This window comes from Equus caballus, chromosome 14, assembly GCF_041296265.1.
Source record: "Equus caballus isolate H_3958 breed thoroughbred chromosome 14, TB-T2T, whole genome shotgun sequence".
NCBI lineage: Eukaryota > Metazoa > Chordata > Mammalia > Perissodactyla > Equidae > Equus > Equus caballus.
In genome coordinates, this window is record NC_091697.1 from 53821655 (window position 1) to 53837240 (window position 15586).

The window sequence follows — 15586 nt, forward strand, 5'->3', positions numbered from 1 at the left end:
CCACAGTTACAGCGTCGAAGTAAAGCCCAAATAAGTTCCCAGCCAATCAGCGTCACTCACCAGGGCTGGCCACTGAGCAATGGAGACTCGAGCACCTTGGACAAGGACTGGGTCCTTCCGAGGTGCCCATACTAGAGACCCTTCCAGCAGGAGCACAATAACCTCTTCAGCATGAACTTTAACCCAGGAGTGTTGCTTCCAGTTACAGCCGTCAAACTCTACAAAGATCTGCAAGAAGAGATAAGGAACAGTTTGAAGGTCACATGTAGAAAAACCCCACACTCCAATGTATAAACAAACATAAACCCCGTTTTGAACAACTAGGAGAAATTCTACTAACTTGTTTTTAAATTGTTTTAGTGGATTTTAATTAAAATCAATCTTACTTCAGAGCCAGGAAGCTGGTCTCAGCCCCATTCTGAAAGGGGGGAACAGAATTAAGGGTGCATGAGGGACTCACAGTGAGTAAGTTTTAGCTGTGATTCTACTGAAATCTGCCGTTCTTTGTTTCCAGTTCACACCTATGCACACTGGCTGGGGGCATATATGTATAAGGCACTGTGCCAGGTTCAGGAATACAGAGAGGAATCGAGCACATTTCCTGGTCTCAAGGAGCTGATAGTCAAACAGGTAAGAAGAGAAATTTTTTACACTTCCACGGAAAATGACTGTGAACTCCTTTTATTAATTATTTTGAATAAGTGATATATGTACATGGTACAAAATTCAAAAAGATAAACACTGAAAAAAAACAGTTGCCCTTCTAGTCCTGTGTGTGGATTTTTTAAGTACCACTGCCAGCAGCGATCTCAGATCTGCTAGTAGAGGCATGCTGTCGTCACAACAATGCTTTGCTTCCTCCCAGAAGAGACACTCCACTTTTTGAGATATACTTAAGTAGACACTGTAGGGAGTTTTGAAAGCAATTCATATTAAATGAACCTACATTTTTCTAATAAATAGTATGCTTAGGTTTGGCTTTTCCATATAAATTCTGATTTCTGATCACGTTCAATCCAGCATAAAGAGCAAGACATATGCATATAGGTATCAATATTTAGAATGGATATGTCCAGTGCCTAAAATATAGCTGATGACAAAAGAAGGGCTTGAGTATTTATTTATATCCCACTTAACTTTCAAAGAATTTTAGTTGGCTTTTGGGAAACATATGCAATAAAATGATAAAATATAAATTAAAAAATCAGGGCCAAGCAAACTACAACAGAAAGTCACTATCAAAGTTTAAAAACAGAAAACTTAAGCCGGCAATAAGGATCTATGCAGCTGTATGAGGTGATAAATTTGGCTCTGAGCTTCCTAAAGGCCAGTCTGAAAATAGAGAGGTCAGTTGCATAGTTCTCACTGTCTAAGAGGAAAACATAAAGCAATTACTCCAGGAAACAATGTTATTACAACCACTTGGCCCTATAAGAAATTTCTCACATGAAGCTTCCTAAGGCAATAATGAGTGATACAGGACAATGTCAGAATCAAACAGCAGTGACTCCCCAACTGGGAACCATGGAGTTACTAGGAAGATCTGGAAGTACTAGGGGCATCAAGCATTTCCTGTAGACTGAATACTAGAGGTCTTGTACATGTATGTATTATTATTTTTCAAATAAATGTAGATGATACAATAAATAAAATTCAAATCCACTAAAATTGTTACTGAATTCATAACAGCTTTTGTTGGTATCTATGTTCTCAGTCAGCATAAAATTATAGTTAGAACAATATGAAAATTCAGGATACTTATACTTGAAAAGTGTGGAACCACTGCTCAGTAACCTAGCGTTAGGCTTCTTCTCTTCACAGGCAATAAATACTTATTAATTGAAGTACATTGCTGAAGTTATTCCAGAAAGTAAATTCATTATATAAAGCTCTAGTTTTATTATTTATAATATACCAAGTAAGCTTCATTTCTACTTAAAAAAAAAAGTGGCACAGTGTGGTGGCACAGCGGTGAAGTGCACACGTTCCCTTTTGGCAGCCAGGGTTCGCTGGTTCGGATCCTGGGTGCGGACATGGCACCACTTGGCAAGCCATGCTGTGGTAGGTGTCCCACTTATAAAGCAGAGGAACATGGGCACGGATGTTAGCTCAGGGCTGGTCTTCCTCAGCAAAAAGAGGAGGATTGGCAGATGTTAGCTCAGGGCTGAGCTTCCTTAAAAAAAAAAAAGAAAGATGGGGAAACAAGGCTCAGAAAGGGGAAGGATGATTTTTACAGAGAACACTGAACTGCAATATGGACTCATTCATATATATATATATATAAATATATATTTATATATATATATATGCTCTAGGGGAATAAAACCCAATTTGCGTAACTTGCAGGTAACTGGAAAGACAGGTACTCAAACTTAACATTTAAGCGCAGACTCAGGCACCAAGAAAGGTAGTGGTAGCAGCAAAATGAACAAAGCTTGGGGCTTATGTCCTAGAAGGCTTGGATTTGAGTCTTAGTTCCACTCTCTAGTAACTGCAAAACTTGGGTAAGCCACTCTTCCCTCATCAGGTCTTGGTTTCCTCCCTTGTGATAAGACACAACAGTCTTACTTCACAGACTGGTTGTGAAAATTAAAGTAATAGATTCCAAAGCACTTTGGTCATTTGCAAAGCACTACTTGGGCAATAATACGCCATAAGATAAACAGAAATAAAGTAAAATAGAGTATGGGGGATGTTCAGAGGCAGGAGAGATCACTTCAGGTGTGTAGAGACTGATGCGGGCAGAGGCCAAGGAAAGCTCCAGTCAAGTTCCAGGATGGTCAGGAGCTATAGAACACTGTAGGGAAAGAGAGGAGATGAGGCTAAGAAGACTAAGAGTCAATGTGGAAGACCCTGAACACTGGGATAAAAAATCTGGGCTCCATGGGCCGGCAGGATGGCGCAGTGGTTAAGTTTGCACATTCCGCTTCAGCGGCCCAGGGTTCGCCAGTTCGGATCCCGGGTGCAGACATGGCACCACTTGGCACGCCATGCTGTGGTATGCGTCCCACATATAAAGTAGAGGAAGGTGGGCACAGATGTGAGCTCAGGGCGAGTCTTCCTCAGAAAATAGGGGAGGAGGATTGGTAGGAGTTAGCTCAGGGCTAGTCTTCCTCAAAAAAAAAAAAAAAAAAAAAAATTAGGATTCCATCCAGCTGCCAAGCAGAGGGGTGTGTGTGTGTGTGTATGAGTGAGTGTGAGTGTGAGTGTGAGTGTGTGTGTGTGTGTGTATGTGCAATTGCCATTGAAAGGTTTCTACTCAAGGTCAAGACAGGAACAGAGCAGTTGGTTTTTGGAAAACTCAGCTAGCTAGCAGTGGATGTAGATGGGTTAGAGTTTGGGGGTGTGGGGAAGTAGGGGGTGTTTTTACATGACTAGAGTAGGAGTGACTAGGAAGGAAGTGAACTGTGCTTGTGAGAATCCAGGAGTCCTATCATCAAGCTTGATGACTGGCTGGATATAAAAGTAAGGGGAAATTCAAAATGAGTTGGATTTTGAACCAGAGACTGGGAGAATAGTAGTGCCCTTACATAACTGATGTCAGCAGGCAGCGATGGCTAGAGGACAGACAAGACCTAGCAAGCCATGGAAAGCAGCGTGTAGTGTTCAGTGGCCAGGCTGAGTCTGTCCCTGAGTGACACAGTACTCTATCCAGCATCACTTAGAACACCAGAGGTTGAGGATCCATGGTGACTTGACGGCTAGACGCCATGCTGCAGCTCTAATCTTCCAGACACTTTAAAAATCAATATATGAGTCACAAAATTCTAAGTCAAACCAATACACAAATACAAGAAGAACACTAAATGAAGTCATTGTATTAAAGCTGTGACTGTTTTTATTCTTTGTATAAGAACTTGAGCCTTTAAAAAGTTAATATTCAGGAATCCTATCATCACATATCTGAAAACATCAGGGAAAAGCTGAAATACTTGGGAGACAAATTTCACCTAATTTAAGGACAATTATCTCTTAACCTGCCTGAGCAAAGGATGCGGAATAAAGTGTTTAACCTGACAACAACCACTGTTATACATTCTGTGATCAAGCAACAGCTCCAAGATAACAATATGAATTTGTTTTGAAAGCAATATGGAATGTAGATACACATAAACATGTTCTTCCAACAATAAGGCTTATTTTTGCCCCTAGCACTGCGCTTTACCTCCTAGCTAGAGAAATGGAAGGAGTTAGAACATTTCAGGTCAAAGTACACAAAAAGTGAACTCTTAAAATGGTAGTGGCCAGGCCACAGGACAGGAAGAAGGGACATAAATTAACAAAAATCAATGGTAGTGGTTCGACTGAGTCAAAGATGACCAAGGCAGGTTGATAATCTGAACAGAACAGGACTAAAACAGTTTGAGTTGATTTTTTTTAAAAAGTCTGTAAAAAATTTCTACTATTAGAGTAAACATAGCAAAGAGTACTATACACACTACAGCTAGAACCCAAGGACGAAATGTAAGATATTTCATCAGTTAAGGAGAGTTAACGGTAAAACTCTTACTTTCACTTCAACATTCCTTTTATGGTCTATATGTGACTTATATTCATTTTCCTTATATTAAAATCAAATAAATTCGTTAAAAAAAAACTAAGTTCCCTTAAGTTTGATAAAATCAGATGGTAGTAATCTGAGTAATATAAGTCTTCAGGTTTATCACGTAATCATATTTGAATTCTGGTTTTCCCCAAGACCATTCTTACTACAACTAATAAAATTATTTGCTTATCTACTCACTCAACAAAAATAGAACACCTCTTACATATACAAGTAGCACTTGCCAGGACCAAGAATATCAAAGTGAACAAGGTAGCACTTGGTAGGAAGGACTCACATCCTGGATGAGCCAACAGAGAAGTACAGCAATTATTACAGAGCTATGTAATAAAGGCAATAATAAAGATTTGCACATGCTGTATTAGGCTACAGAAGGCATTTGCCGTGGGAAACTAGAAAGGTTTCACAGAAGAGGTAGAAGTATACAAGCTGGGTCTTAAAGGACAAACTGCATTCTTCTGGCAGAGAAGGTAGGGAAAGACGTTCCAGCAGGTGTAAAGGCAGAGAAACATAAAGGCAGATTGAGTATTCTAGCAGGAGGAGAAGGCGGCTACTAAGAAGGCGGTAAAGGGCTCTGACTAGCATGTTAATGGATGACAAAGTGAAACCTGGTGGCAAAAGTGTCTTGTTTCGCCAACAGAGTGTTTTTTTGTTGGTTTGTTTTTAATGTGCATTTGAACATCTTTAGGCAGTGTCTGCACTCTCCAGTTGCCAATCCCCCCTACACCTTTTGGTCTGTCACCCAGCTGTTTCTCAGAAGCCTGGTCCCTGGACACATGTGAGTTTATGTTGCCTGCTACAGGCCTTGGGAGAGCCACTGAAAGTTTTAAAGGGGGGAGGGTCAAGACATAGTAAAATATGTTTTAGAAAGATAATGCCATCTGGGGAGAAAAACTTCTCAATATTATTCTAAATAGGAAATCAAAATAGAAATTACAAAATATTTTATAATTAGGTGAAAGGCTAAACACACTTTATTCATACTATGGAATAACGTAGACAAGTTTTAAAAAATGAGATATATCTGATAGACTAATGTAGGAAGATCTCCAAGATACACTATATGGAAAAAAGCAAGTTGCAGATTATTTTCTAGGGGGGTGGTGGGATAAGAAGGAGGCTTGAGATAGGAAGGGAAATAATATTTTAGCTTTATCAGTAAGCATTTCTTTTTTTTCTTTAGAATATGTATTCATATATTACTTATATAATTTACATTTTTTTAAAAAGGAAAGAATTACCTTTGGGATCAGAATGGAAGAAAAATTACAGAGGGAAGAAACCGGAGGCAGGGAGACCAATTACAAAGCAATGATAACCCAGGAAAGAGATTAAAAAGTCCTAAACTAATAAGACTGCATGAATGGAAAGTGTCTTTGAGAAATTAGAGATAAAAATAATGGGATATGGTGGTGGTGAATTAGAGAGGGTAAGGGAAATGGAAGACTAACTCCCAAGGTTCCTAAATTTTCTTTTTCAATCTCCTACCTATCTTCTAAACAAAATATGAACTGTGTTACAAATGATCTTACAAAACTGTGGGATATCTTGACAGCCAAGGTGGGGAATGATGCATGTCTAGAATATTGCTGTTTTCAAACAAAAAATAATTTTCTCTCTATGGTTCCTTTGATCAAGAGATAGTTTTCTAACAATTATTCCCAATTTTTTCCTACTTTCTAACATCCTCAATAAATTAAATGTTAAATACTTGAGTACCATACAGATAACCTGAATAAAAATTCAAGCATATATATACATATATATACACAGTGCTTTTAGGGGCTGTGGAATCAAAAAGATCTGGATTTGCATCCTAACTTCCCCATTCCTTAGCTGTGTAGCCGGGAGCAAGTTACTTTAGCCTGTTTGAGCCTCACTTCCTTTGCCTATAAATAGGAACAGTAAGTACCTCAAAGGATTGTTGGTAGGATTAAATGAAATAAAAGCATAAAATGCCTAGCAGACCACAGGCTCCTGATAAAGATGCATTCCTTAAGCAAACTCATACTACTGGTCAGAGTATAAATTGATATGACTTAAAACAAGAAAAAAAAAAAAGCTATATATCAAGAAACTTAAATATGTGCATACTCTGTGTCTCCATAATACCACTACTAGCAATAATACTGGGAAACAACCCTAAACACAGAAAAGACTTTATAAAAATGCTCATCACAGCATTACTGATAAAGCCTAAAATCTGAAACAATTTCAGTATCCAATGAAACGGAACAGTTAAATAAATTATCCAGCCAATAAAAATTATAAGATTTTCTTACAGAGCATTTATTGTTTTCCTTTCAGTTACAAAAGCAATACATTTTACATGTGGGAAATACAGAAGAGCACCATGAAAATTAAAATCACTCACAATACAAAAGAGTTTTAGTAATACAAGAAAATAATTTTTAAGAGACAAAGTAAAACTCAAAATTGAAAATACAGTACGAATTCACCTCTTAACAATTCTAAAAAAAGATTAGAAGAAAATGTATCAAAATATAAACAACAGTTTCTAACGTGTTGTGACACTACAGAGGCTATTTTATTATTATTATTAAAATAATTTCTAAATTTTGTATAATAGGCACACATTACTTAAGAATCAGAAAAATAAAACATCTAATGCTTCCAATCTAACAATCCAGATGTAAATCACAATACCTATGGACAATGTACCTTGGACTGGGGTCCCAAATATGACTCCAATAATGTCAAGACAAAAAACTTAGTAGTGAGCCCATATCAATAAAAATATATAAAAGAAAAAAACTTAAACATCAATTATAAATACCTTATAACAGGGGGGTCATAGAGTAGAAATTCCACAATAAATCAGAAGTGAAAGTTAACCTAAAACTGGCTTCTAAATATTCTACTTTTTAAGATAGGGCAGTCAGAGAAGGCCTTTCAAAATAATAGAAAAATGCATGTGTTCCTTGTTATTGATGAACTTACAATCTAGTAGGGGAGATGAGCTATACATCTTGTTATATATCTATAAGAAAAACTGTGATAAATATTCCAAAAGAGGTATCTACAAAATGCTAAAAGAACAAAGAAAAAAATAACATGCCAGGGATTCAGAAAGGCTTTATAGATGTGGAAGAACCTAGAATGCACAGGCTTTCTTTTCTCTTTATAGGATTTTGATGGATGACAACATTAAAAGTAAAGGGTAGGGCCAGCCCTGGTGGCCTAGTGGTTAAATTTGGTGCACTCTGCTTTGGGGTCCCAGGTTTGGTTCCCAGGTGTAGACCTACATCACTCTGTTAGCAGCCATGCTGTGCTGGAGGCCCACATGCTAAAAAAATAGAGGAAGACTGGCATGGATGTTAGCTCAGGGTGAATCTTCCTCAGGGGGGGAAAAAAAAAAAGCAAAGGGTAAAGGGGGAACAAAGCAATGGAAGATCACCAAAGCAGGGCTGCTTGCTGTAAATACCCTTTAGGCAACATCCAATTTTCCCTGTCTTGATTCTTTGCACACCAAGGATTCTTCTTATTTGCAATTTGGTCTCTTGAGTAGACCAGGAGGGGGCTCTGTGCAGATCTCTGGATAGGTATATCTCCCACTGTAAATTAATAACCTTACATGTGGATTTACAAATCAGCCTCCTGAGAGTTTGGTTAGTGAGAATCAGTCCCCTAGAGCCTGATTACCCTTGAAGAGACACACAAAAAACGGAGTTTCTGTCCTTGCAAAACCGAGAGAGGTCACACTATATGAGTCACTACTAAACAATCAGGCAGGTTTTACCCATCTCCAGAACAAGGATAAAAGACACTTTGGCAATAGGGATAGTGGGGTGGGGAGAGCTTAAAAACAACCAATCTGTCAAAGGCAGTGGAAAACTGAGAAGCAGCAACAGGTGTTGTGTCCCCCAGGCCTCTTGGAAGCAAAGCCTACAGGAACCCACCCCAGCTGTTGTTGAGAAAATCAGTAACAGAAAATGCTATTTACTTAGCCACCATTTAGGAGGGTGGAGGGGAAACTAAATCAACCAGAACAAGCTGGGGATGAGAACTAGGCAAGTGAGTACCAAAGACGAGAATGAAGCCTTGGAAGGTGAGGACTTAATGAAGCAACTCTTAGAAATAAACGGGTAATTAAGAGAAAAGATCTGACTGTGTAATAGAGAGAGGAGGCTGGACAAAATGACCAGTATATAATGTGATCACTGGTGGACATACTGCACAGCCCTGAAATAAATAGAATGCAAAGACAAATTAAGATAGACCTAATAAAAATTACACACACACATAAACACATAAAGTAAGACAAACTTAAAAAAAAACTATAGGAAGCACTTGAATGCCTAAAAAACTCAAAGGTGGCTCAGTGTTTCAAAAATAGACCTTCTGCTTTAAGAGGGGAGTTAAGATGAAAAGTATGCTTAGAAGTATGCTCACACTTAAATGTTATATATTCTTTTGTACAATCTCATTTTTTTTTTACAGATTTTATGCCTCGGCATGGTCTGATGAGCGGTGCCATGTCTGTGCCCAGGATTCGAACCGGGGAAACCCTGCGCTGCTGCAGCAGAGCGGGCGAACTTAACCACTCGGCCACGGGGCTGGCCCCCTGTACAATCTCATTTTTATACAAAGTTCTCTAAACCGTACACTGGAAAACATATTCTATTTTAAAGTATATCATGAGGTATCATGATATCACTCAGACTTTTATTTAACTTTTGGAATTATAAGCAAGAAAAGGATACTTAAGGATAATCATTAAAAGCCATAAACCCCTTGGGGCTGGCCTTGTGACCAAGTGGTTAAAGTTCCGTGCGCTCTGCTCCAGCGGCCCAGGATTCACGGGTTCGGATCCAGGGTGCGGACCTACGCCACTTCTCAGTCAGGTTGTGGAGGCATCCCACATCCAAAGTAGAAGAAGACTAGCACAGATGTTAGCTCAGGGAGGATCTTCCTCTCACAAACACACACACACACACACACACACACACACACACACACACACAAAGCCATAAACTCCTATTTCAATTAGGGCTGAAGTTCTATGTTTGTTTGAACGTAGGTTGAGAATGAATAAACAATGGATGGTACACTGGAAATATGGTAATATCCTGGACCTGACTATAATTATTATATTATCTAGAAACAAAGTAGAGAGGTATTTTAAAGTCCACCTAACCTGAAACAGAGGGGAAAGGTAGGAGGAGGAGGAGGTAAAGAAATAAGGCAGATACGCTTTCACCCCTCTTGGAAGACTCCCAGATAGAAGAAACATGGTATTAGCCCAGACACTGTTACAATTATTACATTATCTCAAATCAAAGGAAAAGAGTATGTTAGAGTCCACCTTTCCCTCAGATAAAGACGAAAGATTAAGGGGTAAAAAAATAAGGCAGATACGCTTTCATTCCTCTTGCAAGTTCTGGACAGCTGAGATAGCTAAGACACACATTGAAAAAAAAAAAAACCAATACTACTAAAAGCATCATTCAATTCTACCATACAGCAAGAAACGGATGGTTTAAAGTTGGTGCTGCCACAATTGGTTACTCAGTAGGAAAAAAGTTAGATCCCCCTACCTCACATGCCATTTACAAAAATATTCCAGATGGACCAAAGATCTAATGGTAAAAATACATGAAAATATTGAAAGAAAATTTGAAGCATATTTATATTATATAGGCTCAAGATGGGGAAGCCATTCCCAAGCAAATAAACCCAGAAGCCATTAAGAAAAGTCTAAGAGATCTGATGATATAAAAATTTTATTTTTCTGTATGGCAAAGCAACCCACAAACAAAATCAAAAGACAAATGAGAGAAAATAATTGCAACACGCTTGACAGGTAAAAGGGTTAATATCCCTAACATGCGCAGAACTTGTACAGAGTGATAAGACAACTTCCATTTTTTTCAAATAGGCATAAAAGAAATGTAAAAGGCCAATAAACACAGAAAAAAGACTAGTTGTCATGAAAATGCTAGACACTATTTCTCACCCATACATTGCCAAAAATGACAAAGAATGATGACACTAGTGATGGCAAGGGTGAGGGGAAACATGCACTTTGTGTGTCACTGCTGGTGGGAGTATGAAATGCTACAATCTTATTAGAAAATAACCTGGCATTACCTAATCAAACAAAAATACACATACTCCTTAATCCAACAACCTCACTCATGGATGGCTAAACCAGAGAAATAAAATCACAATTACATAAAAATATATGGGGCCGGGCCTCGTGGTGTAGTGGTTAAATTTGCACACTCCTCTTTGGCAGTGCAGGGTTTGCTGATCCCAGGCACAGACCTACACACCACTCATCAAGCCATGCTGTGGCAGCATCCCACGTACAAAATAGAAGACGACTGGCATAGACGTTAGCTCAGTGACAATCTTCCTCACCAAAAATAAAACAAACAAATATATATATATATATATATATGTACAAGTACATTAACTGCAGCATTGTTTGTAGTGCCAAAAACTTTTAAACAAGAATGTCCACCATAAGGGGAAATGACTGAATAAATTATGGTACATCCATTCCATGAAATATAACTTAGTTATCTAAAAGGATGAGTAAGATCTATAGGTACTGATGCACACGGTATAATGTTAAATGGAAAAAAGAAAAAAGCAGGCTGCAGATATTGTGCAGTATGATATCATTTGCTTAAAAAAAGCAACCTTTTGTATATGGATGAATGTTTTAATATTTTTTGTTTTGTACCAGTATTAAGAAAGATGAGCAAAGCCTTCTTTGCTAAGTGGGAGCTGGTGAAGGATGGAGTTTTGGTTGTTTGACATTTCGCAAAACGTAAGTTTTTCTTTTACAACAAAAAAAAAGGGAAAATCCATGTTTTTTTGGTCTGTGTGTTTGTTTTATCTACCATACCTACATATGTGAAGGTCCCAAGGGCTCTGCAACTTATATAGACCAATAACGATTCAGGAACACAAAGAGGACATTGAGTTAGAAAAGAAGAGTTAGAGATAAATGCATGAAACTCCATTAAATTAATTTGCAATAAGACTTTTTTAAAAAAAACAGGCCTATTCTAAAATACAAATAAAGCTCAATTCCATGAGAGAGAAAAAGGCTGTTTTTCTATTCCTACTTCATCTAAAAATCTCAGTAGTTACTTGTCAGCATAGCTTTGATGAAGATGGCCACCTATCAAACCCTTATCAACCAAAACTCCCAGTCAACAGGATCCTGACTTCTCTTTGTCCATATTTCATCTTAAGGTAGCACATGGCTTTGGTACTGTTTTCAAAAAAAAGGGTTCATAAAAAGGGATCAGGACTATATTTTGAAAGATTTCTAGATCAAAAAGTATTTAGAAAGAGGATATTAATGGAGCCTACAATTGAGAAGTGTTTTCAATCACTTCAAAAACTCATTCATCCAACCCTCAATTACTCATCCTTAACAGGGGGCGCCCTGCTATGCATTACTCAAAGCCAAGCACGCCTGAAAACATCTTAAACATAACTGAATGAAAATCTGCCCAATCACAGGCCAGCTGCTTGCAAACTCCACCCTTGAGTACAGGAAGAACACTTTTGATTGGGAGACGGTTGTGTTTACTACGGTGTGTGGTGCAAATTGGAAATGCCCACATGCCTAGGGTCCAAAGGAAATCTCTAATGAAAAAGGAAAACAAACGGCTAGTTCTGATCCTATACTAGTCACTGTCATTAACAGAACCTCACCATAGCAAGAGCAATTCTTGAGCAATTTTGCAAGCTGGTGAAAAATTCTAAAGGCTCTAAAAGTTTTGTTGCGGCCGTTTTCTCAACTGTGTCCCTTGACAGACATACAAGACAAGCTAAGTGTATTCTCAAAACCCAAATCTGTCTTTGCTTCTGTATGTACACAGGTCTATGCAAGACCTCAACACAGTTGTAATGACCATTTTGCTTTAATTTCCAAGAATCCCTGCAACTTTTCATTTGGTTTGAGAAACCAATTCCACGGACCCAGTAAAATTATTCAGTATTTAGCTTAGTAGGTGTCCAGCATCTCAGAGAGCTTCAAAAACCTCTGCCCTTAGGGAGTCCAGCAAACAACAAAGTGAATGGGTAGCCATTTCAGGTGCACAGCACATTAGCAATTCATTTGATGGAAACAACTAGAATAGAAAATTCCAACTGAAAAGCTAGGACAGACTAGGCCTTTGGTTAAATTATGCACATAACGGTGGATCTTAACTATGTTTTGCATTCAAGGGGGTAGAGTAAATTATTGGATCTGAGAAGGACACCTCTCCTCATCCCTACCTAGAAAGCAATCTTCTAAAGAAAGCGCAGAGGAATTTAAATCCAAATCCCGTTCTTAATCATCTTCCTCACTCCCTTATATTCCTGATATCTTTTTACAAATTCGCCCCCCGCCCGAGACTCATAAATGTCCAAGCAGCCTTTTCTTATAGAGCATGGAGAAGGATCAAATCAAGCGAACTTAAGTAGCAGAAGCAACGCCTAAGACAGCCATAAACCAAACAACCCATAACGCTTGCTTGGGGGCGGGGGGTAAAGGGGTTTAACACCATTGATCAATAGGTAGAAAAATGAATAACAGAAACCTACAATATTACTACTAAATCTCACAAAATGCGTTCCCGTTTATAGCGAAGAAAATATCTGCAGAAGCAAGTTCATCAAGAAAATTTACCTTCTGCCTGCTGATCTATTACATTCCAAAAGAATCCCCCTAATTTCATAGCCCTATCTCAACAGAGAAGCTAGGGCCGCTATCAGAATGAGGAACTAAAAGAGCCCTGCCAAAGCTCAAAGACAATATTCTGCCGCCACATTAACAAAAATAACACACCGTGGTCCCGAAGGCTAGTTAAGTTCTATTACTGAACAACTTTAATCACAAAATACACCAAGGCAAGTAGTCAAACGCGGCTGAGCCCCAACACAAAGTTTCAAAACAAAACCTCTCCCAAGGTTGGGGGAGTAGCCGAGCTGGGAGCAAAAAAGCACCACCCAGCAGCCCCACTCGGCTGCTAGGACAGATCCCAAACTTATCAAAAACAGCCACAACTGCAGCTCCTGTCACCCAGAAGCGCAAAGAGAGAGAGGAGCCCGAGAGAGTCCCGAGAGCTGGCCTTTCTGGAGACCGCCAGGCCGAGCCCGGCTCAGACAAGGAGGAAGTAACCAGATAAAAAAGCCCCAGCAGCTCCAAGTGCAGCCTCTGTGCCTCCCACAATTGCCCACATTCCCGCCCCACTCGGGGCTCCCGGAGGAAGGGAACAGGGCGCAGGTCTCCTGGGAGAGGCTGGGGACTACAGGTCCGCGTCTTCCAGGGAGCAGCGGCAGCACCGGCCGAACTCTGAGGGGCCCCGGAGCCCAGGGTTCGGGAGCCTGCTCCGAAAGCGTGTTTGGGGGGAGACGCTGAAAAAGGGGTCGCTCAGGAGGCGGGGCCTGCCGGGTGGAGGCAGCAGCCCCTGGCCGCCCCCCGGAGGAAACGGGGCGCGCACCCCGACGCGGAAGCCATGCCGGCCAGAGCTCGAGGTGCTGAAGAGCCGGCGGGGGGCGCTGAGGAGATCTGGGGGCGCGGAACTGGGTCACCCCCACCCCACTGCCCCCTCACAAAGGCCCCCGGGGAGGCCGCCCGCAGGCCCCACAGCCCCGGCCTCGAGTGCCCGCCTCGGCCGCCACTCACCGCTAGGTCCTGGGGCACCGCCCCGCTCATGGCCCGCACCGTGCCGGCCCGCCAGGCCCGAGTGCGCAGCGCAGGCCCCGGATCTCCGCCTGCCGCCGCCGCCGCTGCCGCGGGGACCGAGGCTGAGGCCGAGGCCGCGGTGTCCGCGAACAGAAGCAGCAGCCGCTTGCCCACCGGGGAGGCCGCCGCGTCCGCCATCGCCAGGGCCGGCCGGACCCGCGCTCCCGCCCTCCGCCTCCCACCACCTCCGCCGCCGAGCGCCCGATCCTCCCGCAAGGCCTCCCTCCGCACCACCCGCGGCCGTGACTCCCCCCCACCCCCCCCAACAGCCACCACCAACCACCGGCGCCGCGCAGCGCCCCCCGTGGCCGGGAGCGGAGCCGCAGCCCGGGCCCCGCACAGCGCCCCCCGTGCTCCGGAGCGGGGCGGCAGCTCCGGGCCCCTCGCAGCGCTCCGCCCCAACCTCCCCGGGGCCTGCAGTGCCCCCTGCGGCAGGGAGGGGAATTGCAGTTTCGGCCGGGGTAGGGAAGTGGGCGGGTCCTTCAGTCCCCCATGGCACCATCCTGGTCCCAACCTTTCTTCAGGGGGTCCCATATCTGAGGAAGCTTTAGCTTACCCTCTTAAGATGAAATACTTTTACGGTCATCGGGGCTGTGGGGCAAGGTACCTAGCGAGCGGATGTTTCGAGCTTAGAAGTTAGCGCCCCAATACTCTGTTGATTTCTTATCCCAAAAATAATCTGATACCTTTCCTGTCGTTATCTTTTAGGAAACGTTCTCCCCATTGGTCCTTGGGATACAGTATCTTTCTTCTCACTGGCCTATAACATGGTACCACCCCATTCTATACTACCAGTACTTCATAGGTTCCCTTCCAATTGACCAATGTGTTACATCCATTGAATATGATAATGCCATTCTTTGCATTGGCTGAAGGCCAACATACCTCCAACATCTTGGTATTTTGACTTAAACACGTAGAGCTCCTCTTCCCCTTCCAAGTGGGCCAATGTTATTAAGTCAGGTGTTTCTCAATTCAACTTTTAGGGGAATTGGAAAGAGACCAGAAGTAGAGATTCCTTTCTGTGGTTCAATAGCATCTCACCTTACCACTGAAGTGGTGGGGCTGTGGGCCAAGAACCCCACTACTCCTATCTGAATTCATTTAATACAGGCATGGGAGATCGATAGCTCCTGTTAGAAAAGGGGCTGTAGAGAAGGGGAGATACTGAATTTTTTTGCCTGGATTGTTATTCACACCAGGCAATTGGAAACCTCGATCATTAACATCGGTAATGTCAGAGACTAGCACAGTTTCCATGGTCTTATGGACACAGAGACTGAATATATATGGGAGCAGACACA

The 15586-nt window shown here is 41.5% G+C and overlaps 1 protein-coding gene across 4 annotated transcripts in view; it reads right to left on the reverse strand.

Annotated features, from left to right (window-relative positions):
- KDM3B (lysine demethylase 3B) overlaps nt 1-14538 on the reverse strand; it is a 55903-nt gene extending 41365 nt beyond the window's left edge. For 2 of the 4 annotated variants that reach the window (XM_070234191.1, XM_023617616.2), the window contains exons 1-2: nt 14223-14538; nt 61-228 (exon numbers count right to left, since the gene is read on the reverse strand). In XM_070234191.1, the coding sequence (XP_070090292.1) occupies nt 61-228; nt 14223-14420 (366 nt within the window). In that variant the 5' untranslated portion in view covers nt 14421-14538. The remainder of the gene's footprint in view (nt 1-60; nt 229-14222) is intronic. The other 2 variants (XM_023617619.2, XM_070234192.1) reach the window with 2 other exon arrangements.
- Nucleotides 14539-15586: the final 1048 nt, after the last annotated feature.